Genomic DNA, 27311 nt, shown 5'->3' on the forward strand with positions numbered 1-27311 from the left:
GCCCAGAGTTCAATCCCAGGTAGCCGGCTCAAGGTTGGCTCAGCCTTCTATCCTTCTGAGGTTGGTAAAATGAGTACCCAGCTTGCTGGGAGGAGGAGGGCAATGTGTAGCCTGCGTAATTAACTTGTAAACCACCCAGAGAATGCTGTGGTGTGGTATATAAGCAGCATGGTTTGCTTTTTCCTTTTTTTTTTCCTTTTTCACAACACTGCAAATCAGTTGTCTTATGGGGCTATCTCTGTTTGCCTAATGGTAGGGCCAATGACACCCAGTGTACAAATATCAGCAGGATTGGGAAAAGCATAGCAGAGAGCAGAATGTAAGCAAACTTAAATCTTTCCCATTTACCAGGCATGTGGAAAACCCTTTACTAAAAATGTAGAAAGTCTCACTTTTATTTCATTTCTCCAAATCCTATCTGCATTTTGGACAAAAGTATATTCCTTTTTCCTCCATGAATTCTGAGGCCATGTCTGTACACATTTTTCATAGTGTACACACTTCTGTATGCATTTTGGCTCTTGACTGATATATGTCTGTGCATGTTATACAATTGTACACATTCTACTGTTCATATTTTTTGAATGGACACATGTTCTCTCTGTATATTGTTTTATCCTGGCCAGAATCCTATTTTTGTTCAAGTAAAATTTCCACAGCTAGTTGTGGCTAATTGATGAGGTACTAGGGGTCATGTGCCTGGTCACATGCCTGACTGTGCAACCAAGATATACCGTGGCATTCACTAATTAATCCCAACTAGCCACAGCAATTTACTCAAATCTTACACAAACACTAATAGGATTCCTGCCTTCATTTTATTTTTGAAATTTTCAGATTTTCGTGTCAAGGTGTACTTTGTCAAGATTTAGGAGGTATGAAATGGATGTTTAATTGGTAATGTTGATTGTAATAAAATTATTTTCATTGCTTATCCAAAGGCACTCTGCAAAGGTGCAGAGCTGCCTGGGTGGGGACTCTTTGCCCACACACTCAAGGAATGACAGGCAGGCATGGCTCCATGTGAGCTTTTAAAAGGGGCCTAGTGACCTGTTCTGTCCTCTTCCCTGCCTGACGAGTGTAGGTTATCACATGCAACTTGCACATACTGTATGGACTTGTGGTCTGTTCTAGCAAGTCTCTAGGACGATTACAACTAAGAAAATTCACAATGAATATCAATGTAGCCATTAATGGACACCAAGAGTGGTCCATTGGTCCAGATAGGCGGGGTACAAATCAAATAAATAAGTAAATAAGTAAATAAGTAAGTAAGTAAGTAAGTAAGTAAGTAAGTAAGTAAGTAAATAAGTAAGTAAATAAATAAATAAATAAATAAATAAATAAATAAATAAATAAATAAATAATAAGTTAAGTTTCTGTAAGAAATGTTAGAAACATTGGCTTTCCTTATACATACATTGGCTCCACCACCTCTGTTTTCTTCTTGAAACACAGGGTGGAGCCCAGCCACCTGGCTTTCCTAACCACAAAGAAACTTTTCTAATCTTCCAAGAATGAGCTGAAGTAAGACTGAAGCCCTAGTCACTAGCATACTTCATATAACCTATCTATCAAATATGTTAGCCTCAAAGCAGTGTTAGGATTTAAATGCCATCATACTATCTTTTCGAAATTTCTTGCTGCACTTTGACTTTCCTGTCTTTCTAATGCTGGTGTTCATTGTTCAATCAGACTGTAATTTCAAAAAACTAGTTGTGTAGGTCTTTTGCACCTCACCTAGCACTATTATTGAGCAGACAAGTTAAAAATGATATTTTACCATGTTTCCCATTGCTCTGACCTTACTGCCCTGTCGGTTCGGATAGCCTGAAATAAAGACGCCAACCATTCCAAAGCTCTGTGTACACATCTACATTGTCACTTCAGTTTAGCCTCTGGAAAGAAATCTCAGTTTATACTCTCCGTGCTTCAAAATATTTCCATCTAAGACCTAAGGATAAGAAATGTGCAACACATATTTTCTAGAAAGGCAGATGTCCAAGTACATTTCCCTTTTCAATATGCAAACAACCTTAATGTCTTTCCCAGATGCCAGTACAGATTCTGAAAAGGAGGAAAACCAGCTCACTCACTGAAAAGCTTATTAAGGAGCATGAACAATAGCACAATACCACAGGAAATCCTAGCAATGCAAAGCTGGTTTCACAGCAGTCACTTTTTTATTATCAACACCAGTAGGTACTAGTATGTCTAAAGTGCAGCTAATCAGATACCTTTGGAAATCCAGAGGAGGATATAATACTCAGTGCTGTCTGTTGGATTGGCTTCTGTTATTAATCTCCTTCACCACTCTCAGCTAATACAGTGGTGCCTCGCTTAACGAGTGCACCGTATAGCGATGTTTCCGTATAGCGATCCCTTTTTCGGGATCGCTATACGGAAACATACCCGATCTTCGCAATGGGGAAAACCCGCATTGCGAAGATTGGGTATTGTGGCGGCCATTTTGGAGCCGCCGAACAGCTGATCGGCGGTTCCAAAATGGCCGCCAGAAGCCCGGAAATGGCTGCCGGCAGCCGTTTTTGCGCCCTGCCCTCGCTTAGCGAAGGCGCGAAAATGGCTGCCGGCACCTGGAATCCTCGCTGAACGGGTAAGTAACGAAGGTATTGGAACACATTAAACGAAGTTTAATGCGTTCCAATACCTTTCCCCTACCCGTTTAGCGATGATTCCGTATAGCGAGGGTTAATCCGGAACCACTGTATAACTATATGCTGCATACTGTCTTCCCTTCTGAAATATTTCCTGATCTAAATATTTTGAATAGCAAATGTTTATCCTACCGCTTGGATAAACCTGAATAGCTACTTCTGGCATTTCCGTCCCTTGTTTTCAAATTTCACTTTGCTTCTTCTTCTGGTATCCCTTGATATATAGAGACCTCAGCCATGACAACTGTTGCTCTTTGTGTACAGATAATCTTTTTTTCCCCCAATTCAGGACACTGTTTCTTGGACAAAGGCTGCATGCATATGTACACTTAGCTCTAGTTGGAGCTTCCATTTTGAAATAGATCCACTCCAGCTGAACTTATTTCCAAATACTGTACTTCCATACACACAGAATATGCCTGCAGATATTTTTCAAAAAACATCTTTTGCCAGAGTCATCATTTAGATCGACTGACAAGTTTAGCACTTGTAACTTGAATGGTATTTGTCTGTTGAAAGGCATCATTCAAAAATGTAATATTTATTTGTGATATAAATAAGGAATCACTGTGGGCAGAACTGTGAAACCACTGGGATTATAAATGAAGAGTTACTTTTAGTATTTTTGTGTAATAACATTAATATGAGTAACTCAGTATGACCATTGTCATATTTATTTCAGATTGACTGAAATCCTGTCCACATAAATTTACACCATGCAAGCCAGATGATATCATCCAGTAACAGAACTCTTTAAAGTAATAAAAACTCCATATCCAACCCCTCCATTTCAGGTTCTGATGTTCCCTAGGTATCCCTTTTTGCCATTAGAAGCCTTAGGCCAAGGGATCCTTAAACACTGGAAAATTGTTGCTGATAGTCCCACCATTAGATCACAGGCACCACCAGAAATCTGATGGTAATTCACTAATACAAAGGACTCCCAAAGGGCACAATTCAAAATGCTGGTTCTAACCTGTAAAGCCCTAAGAAGCTTGGGCCCAATCTATCTCAAAGACCATAATGAGTTGGCTCAGGTGTTCAGATCAATAGGAGAGGCCTTTCTCTAAGTCCCACCACCTTCACAGGTGGATTTGAGGATGACACGGGAGAGGGCCTTCTCTGTTGCTGCTCCCAGACTTTGGAACTCCCTCCCACAGGAAACCAGGGTGGTCCCATCTTTGCTCTTCTTCCACAAGCAGGCAAAGACCTTTGTCTTTCTCAGAGTGGTATTTCTTTGTCACTTTTTAATACAGTACAGTGGTGCCTCACATAGCGATCACTCCGTTTAATGAAGAAATTGCTTTGCGACAATGTTATTGCGATTGCAAAAGCGATCGCTTTGCGATGTTCCCTATGGGGAAAATTCGCTTTGCAATGATCGCAGGGAAGCAATCATCGCAAAGCCCCCATTTTCACACAGCTGATCGGCGGTTCCAAAATGGCCGCTGGGTAAACAAAATGGCCGCCCGCTGTGTTGGCTCGCTTTAGAGGCACCGAAAATGGCCGCCCATATGGAGGATTTTCACTTAAGGTTAGTTTTTAAGCCCATAGGAACATATTAATTGCGTTTTAATGCATTTGTATGGGGTTTTTTATATCGCTTAGTGATGAAATCGCTTAGCAGCGATTTTTGCTGCACAGATTAACATCGCTAAGCGAGGCACCACTGTATTTGTATACTCATTGTCTTTAGCTTTAAATATTGTCTTTCAGTGATGTAAGCTGCTTTGTGTCTTTTTAAAGAAGAAAGGCAGCTGGGGGGGGGATATTTTAAACAAATAAATAATAAAGGCTTTCCAAGGGAAAAAAAAGATTCCTACAGATCCTTGGAAACCGAAATGGTGGATAGGAAATTTTTCATTTAATTAAAGATTTCTGTTGCTGGATTATGATGTCATCTGGCTTGCATGGCATAAATTTACACCAACAGAATTTCAGCCAATATCTCATGTACCATGAATCTATATTTTGACGTCTAGGTTTTGCATTATGAGTCACCAGTTCAAACTTAATATAAAAGACAGTGTTAATTTCTGTATATGGTAAAAACAGGTCCTAGTGATTTTTCAGCTTTTTCATGAAAAGTAACTGTTCCCTCTTTTCCTATTGTCCATACTGCAACAGTGTGCTGATATCTGCATTTGAAAATGATTACACTGACTAGGAAATGGCATGAACTAGAAAAAAACAATATTTCCCCACAAATGTACACAGTAGAATTGGGGCAAAACTTTAATCCCCATGCCTACACATTTCCAATTGAAATTGTGTCCTAATTAACTATATTTTATCTCATTTCTGCCCTTATAGAAGGACGATATTAACAGCCTTGAAAGAAAATCAGGCTGCTGCAGTTGCAGCCATATGGCAATAAATAATAAAAAAGGGCCAATATAGCAGTATTTCTTTCTTTAAGTTTCTTCGGATTAATACAGTAATGATGAAATACTGGCTGTTAACAGTAAGACTGCAGACAGTACAATTGCATGTGGGAGTAGGTAACTACACACTCGGCTATATTCCTGAGGGTATACAATTGTGCATCTCCTGAGATCAACATTGAGAACATGGGTCAAATGAATCTGAATAAGTTCTAGTATAACCAAAGAACATTGTTACACTAATTTACTTGCCTACCACCAAGTTTACTATTACTGTTATTACTCAATAATAATAGTAATCACCTTACAATCCACTAAAAACTTGATTGTACTTCAAAAGTGTCATCAAATTGGCTAGGTTTGCCCAACACACCTACAGAGTCTCATTTTTGTCTAAACATGTGCACACTACAAACTTGTCAGCCCAAGAACAAGTATAGGTTGAAAACAATGTGTGTGTGTGTGTGTGTGTGTGTGTGTGTGTGTGTGTGTGTGTGTTTTTGTGTGTGTGTGTGTGTGTGTGTGTGTGTGTGTGTGTGTGTGTGTGTGTGTGTGTGTGTGTGTGTGTATAGAAAGCCCCCAAGAGGAAATCACAGCAATACTCCCATCAAAATTGCACAGAAGACATGAACACCTCAGCCAAACAGTCACCTCACAAAAGAGCCCTCCTGTAGAGAGGCCAGATAAATTAAATAGCCTTTTTTAGTTTTATTCTAAAAAGACTGTCTGGAGGTCTGGGAAAGCAAGCATCCTAGAATGGCTTGCCCCATCTTCTTCCTCCTGTTTTGTCAAATGACTATTCTGTTTCCATTGTCTCTGGATTAGCCAGGTGAGAAGATCATGATCAAGGCATAACAAGACCCGTGTGACTAACAAGGAGCTAGATCATTAGTCAGCCTGGCCAACACCATATAAAAGACAACAGCAGCCTTGCTAGTTGCTCAAGTTCAGGTTCCTGCTGTATCACTACCTGACTCCTCCAGCTGATCCTAACATCTGGAGTCCCAAGTCTCCCTAGCTTTCAGACAGTCTAATGAAACAAAGAAGAAGTAATCTTTGTATGTATCTTCTGGGAATATTTTCCCCATACATAGGTGCCTCCCCAGTCACTACCACATGGTGCAGTGATCAAAGTGCAGTATTGCAATCAGGACTCTGCTCATGACCTGAGTTTGATCCTAAGGAACTTAGGTAGCCAGATCAAGGTTGACGCAGCTCTCCAGCCTTCTGAGGTCAGTAGACTGCATACCTAGCTGGGGGGGGGGCAATGTGTAGCCCGTATAATTAATATTGTAAACCAACCAGAGAATGTTTTAAGTGCTATGGGTAAGCATACGGAATATGCTTATGGTTATAAGCAGCACACTTTGTTTGTGCATGTGTGCATGCAGGTGTAATCTAGGGAAAGAGACTTCTTTTGAACCCTCTCGGACATACAAGTTTTCTTCTTTTGAACTTGGATTTCCCATTAAAGACTAGGGATTATGTGGATGATACTTCATCAATATCAGGAGGGCCTGCCTAGAGAGAGGTGCTGTGCATGAAAATGGATAAAGCCAGGGTATGCCAAATGTGCCTAGGCATTTAGATGGCACACCTTCTTATTCTGCCCGCCCCCAAGAAGCAGGAACTATTCCTTTAGTCAAATTATCTTTTTTTCTTGCTTGCTTCTAGGAGAAGAAAAACTCTGATTTCAAACCTCCACTGTTAGTGGCTATATCCACTCATGGAAAAGGCTTCAGGAGTTAACCTAGAGGTAAAATCCGGAGCTCGAGTCCCGAAGGCAGTCCGTGTCATTCTGCCAACTCCTGTGACATTACTGGAACCAGTTGTATTGGCTCTTGCCTTTCCATTGAACCATTTCAGCAACATGGAGAGGGGGGATCTTTACCCAGGCTTCATGCTCTGGAGAGGATACTCCTCGATACAGAGCATGTTACCATCGTCTCTGGAGACTGCAGGATGCCTATGTCTATATGCTTCATTGTGAATATGTGCTATATTTTAATTCTTTTGTGTTCAATATAATTCCACTTCTGAATAGCTCTGTGCGAGTGTGACACACCCAGTCCTATCTAATGTACTATTGTCATTGTTCAAAGATCCCTTATGGGCATGTCTTCAAACATATTTAAATTCATGCATATGCTCTGAGAGCATACATGGTAACAAAAACGTTAATTGCAATTTATAAAGATGTGTTTACTGCTCTCTGTTCTTAGACTGCATCACCTGGGTCTAAGAGTGAATCCATTGGTGAGAAGAAAATAAATGGAAACACCTTCCAGCCCTATCCATTTTTCTTTTCTTTTCTTTTTGAAAACATAAACTTTCTTTTTCTTTGGAGGAACACATTCTCTGCCTCCTTTTTCAAGGAGAGATCTCATACTCATTTCTCAGAGGGTTGAGAGGGTAGAAGAAAGTGCTACTTGCCCTTGGTGTCAGCCTGGTTAGTTACAGCTCTGCTGTGAAATCAGAATCAGAAACTCTGCTATCTCACTAAATGTTCCTCCAATGCCTTTTTGATTCTGATTACAATGTTTTTATTTTCCAGGCTTTAAGATTGTTTTAACTTTTATGATTTCTTATATTTGGAGGATGCTTTTCTTGAGTTACTTATGTTAACACATCACTTTTTATGACTTTTTGATATGTTATTATAAGCTGCCATATGAATATATTTGAAGAGCAGATTATAAATTTAAATCAATAAATGAAGTAAGAGCACTGTAATCAATTCACAAAAGCAGTCAGTGTGATAACAAAGTCTTCCTAGATTTGCTAGTCTGATTTGACACCTGCAGTGAGAGAGAAAATTCGATTTAGATTTGTTATCAGTTTCTCGTTGAGCAACTGCACAGTGGAATCTTCCTTCTAGAGCCCTATCAGGGTGTGAGGGGGAGATCGTGACTTGGAAACTTTATATGATAAAAGCAGGAGTTTAGTAACCTATAATATTATACTGAGAATCACAACAGAGCTTTTCGTTTTATTGTATCATAATTTCCATCTGTGCATCTGTGAACTCAAAACCAGAAGCATGAACTAGGCCATTGCTTTTGCATTAGAAATACCAGCTGAAATCCTGTTCCTTTTTTCAGTAGATGGAAGGGCCAATGGTGGAATATTCACTTGCTGGCAATTAAAGAATCTCTGCTGGGATTCTCGTGTGTGCCAAGCTACTGGGTATGCCACCACTGAGAAGTGCAGATGAAACTCTTTAACTGCTGGCTGAAAGTGAGTGCCATCCACCTGCATAAAAGTGAAAGAGGATTTCAGCAACTATTTTAGATGAACATGCTATTTATAGATGAGCATGTTTATTTTCATCTATAAATAACACAAATGTAAATTAAACACAAAATATGAATGTCTTCCATTTTTTATGTTAATTTATTATGGAGGCAACATACTTGGTTATTTCAAAAATGAAGGCGATCTGTCTAATCCATTAAGAGGAACTGCATACTCGTATAGACAGCATGAATAGACTAATCATATTTTAGAGTTTCTCATTTTTAATGGAATAATAAAATATAACAATAGAATAAGGTCATATTTTGTTGTTACATGCTGTCAATGTCAGAACTAACTTAAAGCAACTCAAGTCAGTTTCCATGGCTGAGTGGGAATTCAAACTCTGTTGTCCAGAGTCCTTGTCCATCAGTCTATCCACTACAACACACTGGGAACCTTAAAGCAGCATTTAGTAGGATATGAATCTTACAAAGTGAGCAACCAATGTCCTGAAATGAAGCAGAATTTATTCAACAAACATTTTTCTGGCATTCCAGATAATTACAATCAATTAGTAATATACATTTCCAGTGTCTTTAGGAAAGATGCACTGAAATACCCACCAGCTGCACAATTTTAACATTAGAAAAATAACATTAAAATTATATTTAAATTTTAGTTAACTCATTTTTAAATATTTATTTAAAAGTTACAATATGCTAACCTGTTCAATTGCTCTTGTTATGTGCTGCCAATTTGGAACTGACTTACAGTTATCCTAATAGGGCTTTCAAGATAAGTGGGATGTTTAAGGAGTGACTCAACCAGTTCTATACATTCAGTGAGTTTCCATGGCTGAACAGGGATTCCAACCCAGAAGCTAGTGTCATACTATGAGAGTTGGGTAGGCTGTGAAAATGTCAGCAAAGGGTTAATGGTTATAAATCAAGCAAAGAAATTGGCTTGCTAAAGGAACATCCATGCAGGTGTGCCATATCCTCTAATTAATCAGATTTATACCCCGTCCATCTAGACTAGGTCTACTCTGGGTGTCGTTACAAAATTTGAAAACAATTGAACAAATAAATATGTAAAAATCAAAGATGTAAAAATGTAAATATTAAGATGCAGCAGGAGGGAAAGCCTGCCTGAATAACCATGTCTTAAGTTTATTTCTAAAGACACCCAGAGAGGGAGCCAGGTGGATCTCTACAGGCAAGTTGTTCCAGAGGGGAGGGGCCACTGCCGAGAAGGCCCAGTTCCTTGTTTTTTCCTTTCAGGCCTCCCTCAGCGTTAGGCCCCTCAGTCGCCCACCCTGGCTAGAACGAGTGTCTCTGACAAAACTGGGTGGGAGAAGGCACTCTGCAAGATATCAAGGTCCCAGATATCAACGCGGAAATGAATGGGCAACCAATGCAAGGCGGCCAGTGTGGGGAAAATCTGTTGGTGCCTCTTCACCCCAATTAGAAGTCTGGCCGTGGCATTTTGTACCATCTAAAGTTTTCGTGTCATCTCAAAGGAAGCCCCACGTAGAGCACATTACAGTAGTCTAATCCTGAGACTACGAGCGCATGGACCAAAGTGGTGAGTGCCCCCACATCAAGATAGGGATGCAGCTGGGCAATCTGCTGAAGGTGGAAGTGCCCAGCTGCACATGTACTTGAAGAATGCTTTTTGTTGCTTCTAGCATCTATTGCTAGAAGCTCATTCCCAGCTTTGCCTTCCTAATGCCATTCCAGCAATTCTTTGCTACCTTGCCTTACTCTTTGTTTGTGGCCTGATGTTCCTTCCACTTCCTATATGTGTCCTTTTTTTGTTTTCAGGTCCTCATAGAGCTTTTTGTGAAGCTACATTGGTCTCTTTTTTGCTATTATCCACCTCTTTTTTTCTGTTGGAATTGTTTGTAGTTGTATTGTTAGAAATTTACTTTTAAGTAACCCCCACCCCCCCACTCCCCACCCCCATGTTGGATTCCTTTTCTTATTAGGATTCCCTGTCATGGGACCTTATTTATCATTGTTCTGAATTACTTAAAAATGATTTTCCTAAAATCCAAGTACACATTTTTTGGAGATGGGTAACTACACTCCACTTTTGTTGAACTCTAGAACTCAAGTAGAATATGGTCACTTTCCCCCAGAATTCCCCTTACTGCCATTTCATCCACCAAGTTATACCTAATGGTTAGTATCAAGTCAAGAATAGCTAATCCTCTAGTTTCACCTTCCATTTTGGAGGAGAAAATTATCAGCAACGCAAGCCAGGAATTTCTTGGAAGTTTGGCGTATTTTGTTACAACTGCATCACATCTCTTTGAAATTCTTGCAATTTGTTTTTCAAAGGTTACATCCATATCTCCTTGATGATACAATATGGTGTAACTATATTACAACATTTCAGGAAAGATTCCCCGTTTCACTGTCAAAGGAAGGTGTAGGAAGTTGCAACAATTTTAGTAGCAGCCAATTCAGCAGCAAGCAGCAGATGTAGCGTGGAAACGACCAAAGCAGGTTCAAGGACCTCATACAGCTCATGGGTTGCTTGCCATTCATTCCACTGTGACAGCCTTAGCAGCCCATACTATCTCTAGTGCAGGGCTGGTATTAGGAAATGTGGACAAGTCGTAAGATTCAACATGATATATATTGAGTGGAGACTTCCACTGTTGCAACCATAAGAAAATCTACCTGAAGTTTCCAGTCCCATCTAGTGAGAGTTCAAAAATCCACTTAGCAAAAACCATTCTGAATTCCTTCCATATTTCTAGACACTTATCTTAAAAAATTTCCTTCTGACTTCCAAAAGGAACACCTTTCGTGGCTGGAATTCTATGTCATACAACAGCCAAGGAATGTTTGTGCTGATTGTTAGCAGCTGATAATGCCTTGTGTTTCTCCCAAAAGTGACCGATCAGCAGCAAAAACGTCACCAACATATACTCAGTCTTCCAGAACAAACTCCAGAATTAATGATCTCCCATTTCAGCTTGATCCATTCAGGCCCATTGAAGAGCATAAAAGGGAAATTAGTCAACAGTCCCATCAGAAGATGACTTGCTGCCTCTTTGTTCCTCTGAAGCCCTTTCATACAATTATTATGTGGAAGAAGCTTTGGTAATTAATACTGAGTATTAATTGATCTGATTAATGATTCTATCTTTTGGAAAGTAACATGCATGATAGTTTTTACTGTTCTAGAATTTTAGATTTCCCCAGAAGCAAATAAGACCATCAGCATCAAATCAACTTTGGACAGATATATAAAAGCAAATATTTTTACTGAGTTAGGATGTAAATCCTTACTACCTTGTTGCAGGTGAGAAAGAAAAAATTCAATAGTTTTCTCCTCACTGCACATGATTATGAGATTTGGGGGGGGGATTTCAGCTCCTTTTGGGAGGATTTAGCATTTTGTGCAATAAACTTGCATTTGTGACTATTAATGCAAAACTAATCTGCAGAAGATTAGTTTTAATGCAAAGTACTTTTTTGTACAAAAAGTGTTTGTTAATGCTGCTGCACATTAAAAAAAGCTTGCATTTTCACTCTTGTGTATGAGTGAAAAAAGTGTCTATTGTTTTGGTGGTGTATCGCAAGATGTCCTTATATGCCAAATCCTGAAACATATATTTTACTTTTGTTGCAGCTGTCATGAAAGAATATTTGTTAAAACATCTAAAAAAAAACTTTTTTTCTTACTTGAAATTCCATTATTGATCTCTCCTAGTCCAGTGGTTATACCAACATCTATGGAACTCATTATTTTATCAATCTGCAAGAAAATGATAGAAAAATGTTAAATTCTGCAATTGTGCATTATTTTATAGTTAGATTGAGTCCAAATGTGTCTATTATTTAAAGGACGATACCATTTGGAACAATGCATTTTAAAAACTGACTATCAAGCTATTTTTTTAAGCTCCATTCACTTAGAAATAATCTAAGATGTTCATCATTGCAACTGCAACCATATGGAAGGGATTTCCCTTGAATGTAATAGGCACCTAATTCAGACCTATAGCACATACTAAAAAGAAAAGAAAATCTGCGGAGCAATGACAGTGGTTCCTAACATTTTTGGTGCCACATCTCAATTTAATTTTTGAAAAACCCTCATGCTTCCCTACTTCTTTTTGATAATCAAACACTTTTTTAAACAACAAGAATAAGTAATTTAAAATGAAAGTTCAACAATAAAATTAGCAAAAATGATACTGAATTAAAAATAATCATAAATATCTCTGTGGTTGGATTTTACTCAATGAAATCTATTTATGTAAGGGAATATAGTAAATTTCTAGCCGGAATGTGGATTGTTTCCAACTTGTGCATCCTAATCTTAGAGTAAACATCTTCTAATGCTGCACCTTTTGTCTTGTCCTATGCCATACCTTGGCCACATTTCAGTCAATGATTGCAGTATTGCTATCTGTTGCACATATGATAGAATTTATGAGTGTTATTGTAAGGTCACGCTAGTACTGGGGTGTGATTTTATGCTGCCTTGTTCAGACGTCACCTGCAGCTTACTCCCAGGATAAGCATGAGTGGCACTGCAGCTGTGCAGTGTCAACTCAGACACCATTTATTCAAAAGCTGGGCTTCGTCAAGCTTTCTCTCAGGTAAATCTGTACTGGATCAACGTGTTACATCTCAAATTAGAAACTCTTTGTACAAGGCAACTGCTCCATCAGTATTTTCAAGATGTGGAGGCTGTTAAGAGCAGGTGATATGCTGCCTTCACCAATGTGCAAAAAACAAAGCTGATTTTCATGACTGTTATGGGAGACATCTGAAACAGTCCCAAAAAATCATTGCAGGAAAGTAAAGTAAAAGAAGTTTATTTTTATGTCAAGAAGACAAAGAAAGAGCTCTGAAGAAGCCCTTCACCTCATGGTGAGCCACCATGAATGTGTGGAGGATGAGTGTGACAAGTACCTATTTTGCCAGAAGAGGGCAGTTAGACCCCAGAGACACAAGTGAAAACCTCATAGTTTTGCAGGTACCTCTTGGAATGTCATCGTAACTCTCAGGGTAGCATACTTGTGAGTTTGGGAACCAATACTATTTTATAGTATGAACAAAATATTTTATAACTAGAGATATACTTCGTATAACATGTGTCCGTATTCTAGCAGCTCTCTTTCCTTTCTAGTCTTACAAAGTAATTGGCAATCATGAATTAGTTTTGCTCCATCTTCAGGCTCTGTGCCTCGTATTAGTCATGGGCCCATACATTTTTTTTTTGTTTCTCTTTATCATAGGCTGATTAGAAGGTATAATATCAAAGGGCCCTGTGGTATCTTAAAGGCTAACAAATTTTATGTGGTATAGGCTTTTGTGGACTGCAGCCCACTTCTTCAGTTACATGTAGCACAGCCTAAGCAGACAAGCATTCATACTATTTAAATCTCAGTCTATTGAGGCTGTTCTTATACCTGAAAATACTGGCTGCACAAAAGCTTTCACCAAATAAAAACGGTTACTTCCTAAGGTGCCAAAAGTGTTCTGTTCTCCCCGCCCCCGAAAACAGGCTAACATGGCTCTGGAAATATCTGCATTGGCAGATACAATTAGCTTTTGCAGAAATGATGAAAATATTATTTGCATTCAGTTCTATTGTTCTGGTTGCTGTTTTTATTACTCTTCCTTCTGGAGATATTATCTAGAGTTTGGAAACTGCAGCATTAAAGACCATTAGAAAGCTTTCATCTGAAAGCCATTGTGTGCCCCAGATTATATCTAGATGATTAAATACTCTGTGGAGATGACAGCATCTAGTAAGCCTATGGCACTGGAACAAAAATAAATCTGTACTGGATATTTAAATCTATGTGGTATATTACAGTATGTTCCTGATAATATTTCATTAGCTATTGCAGACTTTTATTTTCCTCAGATTCCAAGCACATTTTTAGACATGTGCTAAGATTTGTACATATGCATACTTCTGACATTTTCCTAGTAGCAGCTCACCACACTGCATCACAAATTAGTTCTACAATTCCTGAATGTACAAACTACTTTTAAAATGAATGAGTTTCTAAAACTTTCTCAAGTTTCAATGGTGGTTCACCAGGTGATGTTCAAGGCTGCCGACTGAAATGTGTGTGTGTGTGTGTTTGTTCATGCACACAGATGTCCACATTTCATAAAATGTTCCAATGAGTACAGTAGACATGAGGAGCTCATTTATATTTGGTTAGACTAACTTATTCACCTAATCTAGTATCTTTAACAATGGCGAGAATGTTCTTACCCAGGAGATCTTTCTTAGTTCTTGTTACCTGAGTTCCTTTGAAAGATGGAGATAAAATGTATTCCATTTTCAGAAATTTTCTAAGGAGGTAGCTATGTTACTCTGTTTCAGCAAAAACAGCAAAACATTTTGTGGCCTCTTAAAGATCTTTAGTTTTTATTTGGAATATTTTTATTTGGCATATTGCACAGACTTTAGCCCACTTCTTCAATGGCATGCAGTCTGAATGCAATTACATCTGAGGCACTGAGCTACAGTTCATAAAAGCTTAACACATTGGTTAACCTTTAAGGTTTCTTGTTGGAAATAATATACAATGCTCTGGATTTTGATTCCAAGTTCCTGTTCCTTGCATAGACTTTGCTTTCATATATGCACCTCTGTAATAAAAGATAATTTGACCACACTCCAGGAGGCAGTGGAAGACAGGAGGGCCTGGTGTGTTCTGGTCCATATGATCATGAAGAGTCAGACACGACTAATGACTAAACAACAACAAAAATAAAAGATCAAAAACTTACTTCTTCCCATTCAGAAGTAAATGATGGTGTTCTTTCAGAATTTGCTCTAGAACTACCAGGATCTGCTGTAGATTCACTCCAGTTTCTTCTTCCCTTTTGCTCAGTTGGTGGGTAGGAAATGAGATTAGAGTCCGATTTTGAAACGTATTTGGATAAATGCATATCAAGGAGAGTCTTTGGCAAAGACCGTATTCTCCCAAGTGTGCAAGCACGTTCTACAAACCCTGCAGCGTTAGCAACCCACTGGTCTCCAGTTCTTGTAATGCCAGCTAGTGTGTTAGTTTCTCCTACATTGCCTTTAGATAAAAATACAGTTCTGTTTAAAATTGGTGGCTTTTTCTTTTTAACTGGAGAATCAGTATTGTTTTCTTGCTGTAGCTGTGTTGCCTGCAAAAAACTCCTGTTCACACCAGTTTCATGGGATAATTCATCAGCAGGACTTGCTTTTCTATACAGCTGAAATGGATTTTCAGGTGGGTCACAAGCAGGTGATGATCCATGAAGTAGACCAGCAAACTGCTCAGAAGGATGTGCCTCAAGATGCTCACTTTCAATAGATGTTTGTTGTGTTTCTGTAAGATACAACATTTCTTTCAGTTAATTATTTTAATCCAATAATCTCTAAAAAGGAAATAAACACCTGATGTACAGAAGAATATCTTTAATATGTTCCAAAGTCAAAGATCTCACACCACTTGCCAGTAATTTAGGGGGTGTTTTACTCTGACCTTCCCCCCAAAAATATCACAATGGAGATGACACAGCAGTCAGTCTTGTAGTACCTGAAAGATGAAAATGTTTACTGAGGCAGAAATCCTTTGTAATCTAAAACCCTATTTATGAGACATAGATTGGCAAACACACACAGACAGGGAGAGAGAGAGAGAGTGCGCAAACAGTGTACAGCACAGGCAAATGCCCTATATTTTTCTCCATATCTTTCCTCCTTACTTTTATATACCTTGCAGCTAAAGCTAACATTTTACATCTAATGAAATGGGGAAAAGTTGGTGAAGGCTCGTACCCCTCTCTTGATCCTGCTATTCACAGAGGTACATTTTATGAAGATGTGAAATTGAGTCTTATTGGTGACTACTTCCAGACTGTGGATCTCCATTCCACTGGAGGGTAGTCTGATTTCTTTCTTGTGAAGTGTTCTCTATTAGTGGAGCTTTCTGCAACTGATTGGCAGCTAAGGACAGGGCATATAATAGGCTCTTTATTTCTTCATTACTTTTAAAGAATTGATATGCCTTTTTCATTGTTTCTCATTCAACTGTGTTATATAATTATTGCAGAATAGATTTGCTTGTTTTTAAAGTGTCATACTTTTGTGTTTTCTGGAAAATATATGCTTAAGTTCCCCCCTGGAATTTGCCCCCCAAAGCCAAGGAAACCAAGAGTTGATTACAGTACTTGCTCAAAGCCAACCGGTGTCCATGCCGAGATAAGGATTAGGACTCTTATCATGGTACTTTAGGCAGTGTACATTTCTGACTTCTCAGAATATTGTCAGGTATTTTCTCTGTCTGTGACTTATCTAGCTTTCCCCACCTCAAGCACAGTCTGAGAACATCACCCCAAATTAAGGAACACTAGTATAGAATCAAATGAAACTCAGTGGAATGGTTTCAGAAGCAGAGTTTGGTAATATCTTATTACTTTGGAATTGTATTTTCTAGAATAAATATGTACAATTAAAACTTAATCTTAAAAGCAATTCTGAAATTACTTATCCATACTTGGTAGAACTACAAATGAAAAGCTATCTTTGCTGTAGGGTTTGTTTATTTGCTTTTCCAATTACTTGTTAAAGTAACAGTACAAACAACCTATAAAAATGTTTTCATTGTAAATACTGTATTTGGCTTATACACCTGATGCATTTAGAATCAGCTGTCTCTTGCCTCTAATCCAGCATAAAGTAGAAATATGTCTATGCCTTGAATTTGAAGGAAGCCTCTTTTAAGACAGTTTTCACCCATTTGGGAGTTCATACTAACATGTTTCAGCTCTTGCTGCTGCCCAGTTTAACCTGTTTATAATGAAATTCTAAAATGAAAAACTGAAGTAGATCTCTTCACTAAAGCACTTCCAATATTATCACTGTTCTTAGGTCAATCTGCTCACCCTTTCAGAATTTTTACTAGTGAAAAGGGTTATGGCACATTTAAGTTACATTCTGAGATACATTTTGTTGTCAGCTAGAAGCCTTTTTATTTTTGCTAGTACTTCACATCCCTGAATTGCTATTATGTAGGTCTCAAACAAGCAAACAAAATAGCTTACAAGCCCAAGAAGTTGCATATCAAAGCTAATCTACATGTTGCAATAGTACCACTCCCCAATACAAACATACACTATTTCTATTTTGTATTAAGTCTTCCAGAGTGTATGCACTGCATCATATTAAAACAACTACATCTGAATATGATCCAAACATGACAGAATTAGATACAGTTGAATAATATACTAAAAATAATAAAACTGCCACTTTTCTTACACTTACCCTTGATAATAACTGAATTGTTCACACCTATACAGTGAAGTTGTATATTCTAGAATATGAATCAATCCATTAGATGAGTAATGTTTGTAGAAAAATGCCTTAACATGTAGTGAATCAATTATATCTACCACATTATATCAGTAATAAGCCCTGCGGTTGCCATAGCAAGCAATGCTAGTGTGGAATAAAATCTGCTTGAAATGTGTGCCATAGCTATGGTAACAAGAACATTATGACACCTGTGCTACAAATCTATTTAAATTCTCTCTGTCTTTGATCCAGGAAAATTTGTTAGTGTTGTGTATCTGGAAAACCTGCCTATAAATGTAGCATCAGCAATAATGGTCACATCATTCCTGCAGTGAATAGATGTCAATAATGAAAAGAAGAGCAGAACATTGAGCATATCTCCAATGCCTCATATTTACAATAGGGACACACTTCTAAAAACATTTAAGAACTCCTTCCTTAACTGTTCACTACTGTACAGCAAATACTCTCCTGGTTAAAGAAGTATTTACAGGATGAATTCTTTTTATTATTATTATTATTATTATTATTATTATTATTATTATTATTATTATTATTATTATTATTATTATTATTATTACTACTACTACTACTACTACTACTACTACTACTACTACTACTACTACTACTACTACTACTGTATTATGATTTTGTAAGCTGCCTAGAGTGGGCATATCAACCAGATAGGCGGGATATAAATAAACAAATAAACAAATAAACAAACAAACAAATAAACAAACAAACAAACAAACAAACAAATAAATAAATAAATAAATAAATAAATAAATAAATAAATAAATAAATAAATAAATGCTTATCGTACTCTGTAGTTTTATTATATGTTTATTCCTCAGATTTATGGTATCTTAAGTAATTTTATAAAGGTTTATGAGTGGTTGTAATTGACATTTGTTTCTCTGAATGGTGTGAAAATACTAGAAGGGCGGTGCACAAACTTCTAAAAATAATATGTCAACAGATACTGCAAAGTAAAGAGCAGCTTTAGAATAGCTGTTTCTCAACCTTGGCAGATCGAACTATTTTGTATGAATGGAATAGCACTCACTAGGCTATGTCATAAGATAAAACACAGGCAAGTTATAGAGGAGAATAGACATTTCCCCCTATAAATAGTACATGTTGATACTATTTGCTATTGCTATTATTAGCTATTGCTAGAAACAGTTTCTGAGTACTGAAGGACTTCCGAGATATGCAACAATGTCAGATGATTTCTGTATCATATCCACTCACCTCCATGTTAAACTCAAAAGTAATTAAAAGTAGCTAAGGATACTATTACAGAGGCTTTATTATATTCTACCACTCATAACTCCCAATTGTCTTTACAGCTGAACCTGAGTCCTGCCCTCATTTCTCCACATTGCCTTTTCGTTCGTTCGTTCGTTCGTTTAGTCGTTCAGTCGTGTCCGACTCTTCGTGACCCCATGGACCAGAGCACGCCAGGCCCTCCTATCTTCTACTGCCTCCCGGAGTTGTGTCAAATTCATGTTGGTTGCCTTTTGGGAAAAGATAAATAGTGTGGTGCTCTGGAGGAATGCTAGGTCTATGGGATCTGGTAGATAGGCTAAGAGAAACAAAATCAGGTCAGTGGTTGGCAGTAATGACTTTGTGGGTGGTAAGCAAATGTTGAGCCAAAACAACCAGTAGTTTTTGTTTTGTTTTGCTGGACAGCTGTTGTCAGAGAAACACCATTTCAACTTACTGAGACTCACCTGACGTCTCAAATTTTTTCAGATGCTTTTCCTGTGGACGGCGCAGTTCCATAATATGGATACTTCCAAAATTCATATGAAAATTTCTGATCAATGTATTCGCAAAGGCTTTCACGGCCAGGATCTAATGGTTGTTGTGGGTTTTTTTTTGGCTCTTTGGCTGTGTTCTGAAGGTTGTTCTTCCTAATGTCTCGCCAGTCTCTGTGGCCGGCATCTTCAGAGGACAGCACTCTGTGTAGTTTGCTTGGGAGTGGAGTATTTATGGCTGTGAGATAAGCTTTTGTCTTTTTCTGTAGATGGGTGATTAGTGTGTCTTGTTGTGGGTGTATTGTTGTGCTAAGGAGAAGAGATTATCTGTCACTGTGGTTGATGCATGTCATTAGCTGGTCTTGTGTGTAGTGAGTCCCTGTCCTTGTGGCTGGGTAGAGTTCGTTGACCTTTTGCATGCTGTATTTTTGAGAGCTGGGAGCCAAGTGTTGTTGTCATTAGCTGGTTTTGTGTGTAGTGAGTCCCTGTCCTTGTGGCTGGGTAGAGTTCGTTGACCTTTTGCATGCTGTATTTTTGAGAGCTGGGAGCCAAGTGTTGCTGAGTTTCACACTTTCCTCTTTTTTGTTGAAGTTCTGCTGGTGCTTGTGGATTTCAATGGCTTCCCTGTGCAGTCTGACGTAATGATTGCTGGTGTTGTCCAGTATTTCAGTATTCTGAAATAGAATTTCATGTCCAGTTTGTTTTAGGGCATGTTCAGCTACTGCAGATTTTTCTGGTTATTTTAGTCTGCGGTGTCTCTCATGTTCTTTGATTCTGATGTGGATGCTTTGGTTTGTAGTTCCAACACACTTGTAATGCTCCATTGTTTCACTTTTTTTCCAAACTTTGAACAGAGTACTAGGTATGCACAATGTGCAACAACTTTATATGTATTAAGCTTCTTGACAATTTTCCTGTCTTCTACATAAACCTGATGTTGTTGTTTAGTCATTAAGTCGTGTCTGACTCATCATGACCCCATGGAGCAGAGCATGCCAGGTCCTCCTGTCTTCCACTGCCTCCCGGAGTTGGGTCAAATTCATCCTGGTAGCTTCCAATATAGATCTGGCCACAACTGCAAGGTATCCAGTATACTCCTGCAGTGGTGAGGGGGTCCCTTCTGTCCTTTGCTGACTGTAACATTTGTTGTATTTTTGTGCTTTAGTTAAATATTGTAGAATAATACCATAGTCTCTCGAGACCAAAGGATGCCTAAGAAGGGCTGATAGGACCATACACATTACTGAGGCAAGAGGACCATGACATCATGGTTATCTAATCCTTCTGTGACCATTCTTCAACTTTCTGCCTTCTCTATGCATCTTGACCCTTCTTCAGTAGGGGAAGAGTACAAATGAACTGAAAAGCAAACTGGAGATGCTCCTACTCGAAATTAATTCTAAACATCCTTCCATTTAAACTGGAACTCAGAAGAGAGCAAATCAGAAGAACCAATAAAGGTATAAAGAAAGCTGTATGTGTCCCATGCACAACATAAATGCAAGAAAGGTGATAGAGTATCTTTGTTGTTGCTATGTGCCACCAAGTCACCTTCAACTTATAGTCACCCCATGAATGAATGATCTCCAAAATGTCTCCTCCTCAACAGCCCTGCTCAGTTCTTGTAGTCTCATACCTGTATTTTCCTTTAGGGAGTCAATCCATTTCATATTTGGTCTTCCTCTTTTTCTACTGCCTTCAACTTTTTTTCATTTCAGCATTATTTTTTATAGAGAATCTTCTCTTCTCATGATGTAGGACAACCTCAGTTTCAACATTTTTGCTTCCAGGGATAGTTCAGGCTTGATTTGATCTAGTTCATTTTTCTGGCAGTTCAGGGTATCCATGAAGCTCTTCTCTAGCACCACATTTCAAATGAATCATTTTTTCCTGTCAGCTTTCTTAGCTGTCTAACTCTCACACCCATACATGGTGACTGAAAATACAATAGTGTGGATTATCTTGGTTTTGGTCTCCAGTGACACATCCTTGGTGATCTCTTCTAGTTCCTTCATTGCTGCCCTTCAGAGTCTCAGTCTTCTGATTTCTTGGTTGAAGTCCCCATTTGGATTGATGACTGAATCAGGGTATACAAAATTTCTATTTCAATTTTTTCATTGGCAGTGTTAAAGTTGTGTAGTTCTTCTGCAGTCATGATTTTGGCTTTCTTGATGTTCAGCTGCAGTTCTGCTTTGGCACTTTCTTCTTTTACGTTACCTAAAAGTCATTTCAAGTCAGGTTCTTAACACTTACTATAAGGGACGTGGTGGTGCTGCGAGTTAAACCGCAGAAGCCTCTGTGCTGCCGGGTCAGAAGACCAGCAGTCGTAAGATTGAATCCACGCAATGGAGTGAGCTCCTGTTGCTTGTCCCAGCTCCTGCCAACTTAGTAGTTTTTAAGCACGTAAATGCGAGTAGATAAATAGGTACCACCTCAGTGGAAAGGTAACGGTGTTCCATGTCTAGTCATGCTAGCCACATGACCATAGAAACTGTCTTTGGACAAACGCTGGCTCTGTGGCTTGGACATGGGGATGTGCACCGCGCCCTAGAGTCAGGCATGACTGGGCTAAATGTCAAGGGGAACCTTTACGTTTAACACTTACTATCAATCACAGTATCTTTGTACTGATTTAGAGTATCCACATTTGAAAAGATGTCCAATCTGTCAGTTTTTCAGTGAAGCAAAGATAAATTATTAGTGCTGACAAATTCTTATAACACATTAGATGTGTGGGAGAACTGTGTATGTAGCATTTGTTGACTGAATTAATGATACTAAATAAATGAATCAAAAACAATGTTACACATGTTTCAATTAGCAAATTGCTGGCTTGAAACAAATTGGTTAACTAATTATCACTGACACCAGAATACATCCCCTTCTTAAAAGGGACGGACTTCTGATTAAGAATGCCTCAAATCTCAGTCTTGTTGCTTTGGCTATTTTGTTAAGTTCTCTATTTGAGATATTTCTTTGTTTTGCTCTTCTAGTGTCTTTTTTATTAAGAAGTAACTCTGTGTTTGCTTAGCAGTGGGTTGTGCAGTTTCCAAATTTTTTTGTTCAAACTCCACTGGTAATTTCATACTCTCCTAAAATATTCAGATAAAAATCTCCCTCTCCGATATGTAATGACACACAACTCCAGTATAGCAGCAACAGGAGTCAGAAACACATTACACTTGATTAAACATTCTCAAATTGTATTGTTCTCAACAAAAGAATAAACTGTTAATGAAAACACATTTAGTCCAATAAAATGGAGAAATAAAAATTCTTCTTACCAGACGTGACAATCTTTTTTTCTCTCTACTAAAATGTTTGTGGTATGTGAAAAGACAAGCTAACAATGACATTAAATATTATTTAAAAAGGCAAAAATGGAATTAATATTATTAAAAAAAAGCATGTAACACAACTAAATCTTCACATACAGTTCAAATGGTAAATGCCTCCCTAAACCTCAAACTCTTCAATGAGATATAATAGTTCAGAGATAGTGCCAAGCTAATTACTCACAGAAGGAATCCCAGTGTTCAGGTTTGGCCACTGAGAACACCCTTTCTCTGTTCCCTAAAACTGTGCCTCAATCAGGAGGCATACAGAGGAAGTTCTTATCTTATCAGACCTCAGGGTGTAGACAACCTAGTATAAGAGACAGTGGTCCTTAAGGGATCCAGTGCTAAACATTTAGGGCTTTATATCATCACCAATTCCATGCCTTTTAATTGTGCCCACAAAGAAATGGCCACTAGTGCAATACTTGCAGGACTGTTGAAATATAGTTCTGTAACTGAGTGCCCACCAGCATTCTCACTCCTGCATTTTGGACCCAATGCAGCTTCCAAAACCCCTATATCTCTAGTCACTGGTACAGTGGGAGGGGAGGTGACAAGGGACATTTCCTCGGGTGCCAGGTTCTTGGGGTATGTGTGCCAAATTTCAAAAAGGAAAAAAACCTAACCTGTGGGGGCAGCATCTCTGAGCCTGGAGCTCCAGCCAGGGCACACCTTGGGCATTCCTTGCTTCCAGGAACTGGATGACAGCTGCTAGAGTCCGTGCAAAGGGGCAGCAGCAGCAGCAGTTCCCAAAGGTCAAGTCATGTCTCTTTTCCTGGGCTTGAAGTGGCTACCAGCAGAGGACGTGTGGGTAGGCAGGTAAAAGAGGGGCCGGAGAAGCTGCCAGGGCTTCCTCCTCTTGCTCTGTCTCCACAGAAACCTGCTTCAGAGAGGAAGGAGGCAAAGTGCCAGAGCGGAGGGCACAGGGCAGCATTGCAGTCCGAATTGACTTGATGGTACACAATTATTATTATTCTTTTGCAGTACAAAATTAGTATTTTGCACTGCAAGGCAGATGAGATGATGGTTGTCTTTGCCCCCCTCTAGTAAAGCAAGGACATAGAATTGCTTAGTAACTCTGATGCTCTTTACATTTTATCTTGGATCAATTAACCAGCAATTGTTGTAATTGATGTAGAGAACTGAAATAAACACATTGCTTGAAATATGAATGTAGCAGTAATGAGTTTTATATGCTTTTACAGTTTCCTCCTTGTTTTGGTAATGAAAGCCCTTGTTCAATTAAAATTTCTAACTACTCAATTGTTTTGCGTTTTGAGATTCTTTTGCAAGTGTTTGGTTATAATAAAAGGAGGAAGATTACTTTTGTTTTCTGTTTATAGTACTATGTTTGAGTCTCAGGGTGTGTTTGCTTGAAAGTCAGCCCCATTGAGTTCAATTACTTCTATGTAAGTAATTGCAAGTAATAAAGGCAATTTTTCAGCCTTTATTATTATCTATCAACAGTAGGAAAAATGTTGCCCTATAGATGTTTTAAATTGTAACTTCCATGATTGCTCCTCATTGGCTATGTGTGCTAGGACTGCTGTAAACTACAACATCTGGAGGGCCACAAATTTTTATGAAAATATTAAATTACAATTGGTGGAAGGATGTAGAGCAGCAAAGTAGTCAGATGGAGGCAGACCACTTGAAATAAAGAGGAGGTTAGGGTGGGCGAGCGGCAAGTAGACCAAAGCTGGGATAGTTTGAATCTAACTTTGATAGCTTCCTAGATTTCCAGATCTTTTGTTTAATTATTTAAAATATTTTACCAAGTCTTTCTCCTTTAGAAGGACCCAAGGTGGCTTATATAATTTAAAAGACAATATTTAACGTTAACAACGAGTATACAATAGCTAAAAAGCATCAAATGAATACCACACCAAAAAAATGTAAACAAAAGCAATACCAAAAAGATATTCAAAGCACCAAGGCACAACAACCTATTTGAAAACTCCTCCCAGGCAGCCAGTCACTCAGGGAAAGCTTGCCTGAAGAGAAAGGTCTTCACAGATTATCTAGATCCATTTCAGTCTTCCTTCAGGACTGGTTATGGGACAAAGATGGCTTTGGTCACCAGCATTACCCGTACCCGAAAACAGTGTAGATTTAAGCATTACTGTTCCAGTTGTGATGGACCCCACCCATCTACAACCTGTTTTAGAGGGAAGCAAGGTGGAACAGGGGGACAGGAACTCGGAAGAGGGTGCAAGCCTCCCCCCGGTCCTTCAAACACGCAAAAAGGGTCCCAGTCCAATTAAAATAGTGGTTTTGGACCAGCTGCTACAAGTTTACCCTAATAGAACAGCAGCTAGATTTTTGAGTGAGTGATTTAGGAATGGTTTTCGTTTTCCAGCCATGGGTGATCAGGTAGCCACATGGCCAGAAAATCTGAGATCTGTTTAAGGCCAAGAGGACATAGTGAGGGCAAAAATTTCTAAGGAGGTTGCAGAGGGGCAAGTATTAGGTCCTTTCACGTCCCCACCAGTTGTGCACCTTCAGGTGTCCTCTCTAGGCGTCGTTCCCAAAAAGGCAGTGGGTGAATTTAGGTTGATTCACCATTTGTCTTATCCAGCTGGGTAATCAGTAAATGATAGGATCCCCCAGGACCTGTGCACTGTCCATTATACATTGTTTGATGCGGCGGTGCGCATGGTTTGGAAAGAAAGGATTGGGGCCGAGTTGGGAAATCTGACATAAAATTGGCTTTTCGGCTTCTCCCAGTGCACCCTGATGACTTTGACCTTTTGGGTTTTGCTTTTGAGGGGAATTAGTATATGGACAGGTTATTACCTATGGGATGCTCAATATCTTGTTCATTTTTTGAACAATATAGCACATTTTTGGAAGGGGTACTCAGGCTGCGGATCAGCAGAGCAAGAGTTGTCCATTATATGGATTTTTTTATTTTGTGGGAGGAGTGGCACATCCCAATGTGCACACCTTATGGTGGCATTTCAGAAATTGGCACAAGAACTAGGTGTACCATTGGCTGAAGAGAAGACTAAGGGTCCCTGCCAAGTTCTAACCTTTCTGGGCATTGAGTTGGATACGGTATCACAAGCTAGTAGGCTTCCAAGGGAGATATTGGGTGATTTGAAATGTGGTTGCACAGTATGCTAGCCCAGAATAAAATCAAACTGTGGCAACTGCAGGAAGTGGTAGGCCATCTTAACTTTGCTTGCAAAGTAATGGCACCAGGCAGACCTTTTTGCGTAGGTTGTGTGATGCTATGAAGGGTCTCACAAGGCCCCATCACAGGAGGAGATTGTCATTTGGAATGAAGGAGGATTTGTGGGTTTGGGTAAAGTTTTTGGAAAAGTTCAATGGAACCGCCTTCTGGAGGGAAGAACTTCGCTTAAGAGTCTGACCTACAGGTTCATGGTATATTCTTCAAAGGGAAATGGAGTGCCGGGACGTGGCCTTTGGAGTGGCACAGAGCAGGCATCATCAAGAAACTTAATTTTTTTGGAGCTGTTTCCAATAGTAGGAGCCTTGTGGCTATGGGCTGATGAATGGGATAATTCTGTGGTCACTTTCTGGTGCGATAACCAGGCGGTGGTACACATTGTTAATTCATTGACCTCTAGATTGCAAAGAGTGATAGTGTTAGTTAGGGTCCTCACGTTGAGGTGTTTACAGTACAATATAGTTTTCCAAGCTTGGCATGTCCCCGGGATTGATAATGCCATTGCTGACGCCCTGTCCTGTCAACAGATGAACCAGTTCAGAGTGTTGCCACCGGGGGGGAGGGTCCATTAGGACGTCTTATCAGACAAGGTATAGAATCTTGGAGGGCAGAAGGTAAAAGGGCTATGAGCTTGGCAGTAGCACCAAGCACTCACCGTAGTTATACGGCAGCGTGCAATCAGTATTTTGCCTTTTGTGAAAGGGACATGAACGGCCTGCATCAGCTGATCAGCTGATGCAGTTTGCAGTTTCCTTATACAGAAAAGGTTTGGCTCCTAGATCCATTTAAGGTTGGATGGTGGCTTTGGCATTTTATGCCAAGGCCCAAGGTTGTAAAGGTTTCTCAATTGATTTCCATATTCAGAAAATGATTGAGGGGTGGAGTACGGAGCAAGTTGTGCCCAGTGATGATCAGAGATATCACCAGCTATTGTGGCCAAGTTAGGGAGGATTTGGGAATTAGTGTGCAGGGACCAATTTGAAGCTTGTCTTAGAGCTGCAACACTTAGAGCATTTTTTGGCGCACTGCAGATAAGTGAGCTTGTGGCTGCATCCAAAAATGACAACTTCCACACACAAGTGCTAAGTATACAGAATTGAATGCTGCAATTACGGCCACTGAAATAAATCAGCTTCAGCTCACTGTCTTGTATAAAGAAGTAAATCCTGATGAGCAGATTGCTAACTGGACAGCTTTAAATTTGCTTCTGTGGGTGTACAAGTGCAAGATGAAATAGAGTCTGACTAACTTGGTTGTGACATTAAGAATCTTTTTAACTATCACTGTTTCAACTGCCACTTGTGAAAGAAGTTTCTCAAAACTTAATCAAAATGTATTAGAGATCTACAATGAGCCAAGAAAGACTGAGTAACCTAGCAATACTGTCAACTGAGAGATATTTC

At 39.1% G+C, this 27311-nt stretch overlaps 1 protein-coding gene across 10 annotated transcripts in view; it reads right to left on the minus strand.

The window, feature by feature from the left end:
* ANKS1B (ankyrin repeat and sterile alpha motif domain containing 1B) overlaps positions 1-27311 on the minus strand; it is a 456219-nt gene that overhangs the window by 284054 nt on the left and 144854 nt on the right. For 9 of the 10 annotated variants that reach the window (XM_078376055.1, XM_073000243.2, XM_020803323.3 and 6 more), the window contains 2 exons: positions 15076-15647; positions 11995-12067 (listed from right to left, as the gene is read on the minus strand). In XM_078376055.1, the coding sequence (XP_078232181.1) occupies positions 11995-12067; positions 15076-15647 (645 nt within the window). Of the gene's footprint in view, positions 1-11994; positions 12068-15075; positions 15648-17584; positions 17751-27311 lie in introns of those variants that run through there. The other variant, XM_078376058.1, reaches the window with a different exon arrangement.

Source organism: Pogona vitticeps, chromosome 5 (assembly GCF_051106095.1).
Source record: "Pogona vitticeps strain Pit_001003342236 chromosome 5, PviZW2.1, whole genome shotgun sequence".
NCBI lineage: Eukaryota > Metazoa > Chordata > Lepidosauria > Squamata > Agamidae > Pogona > Pogona vitticeps.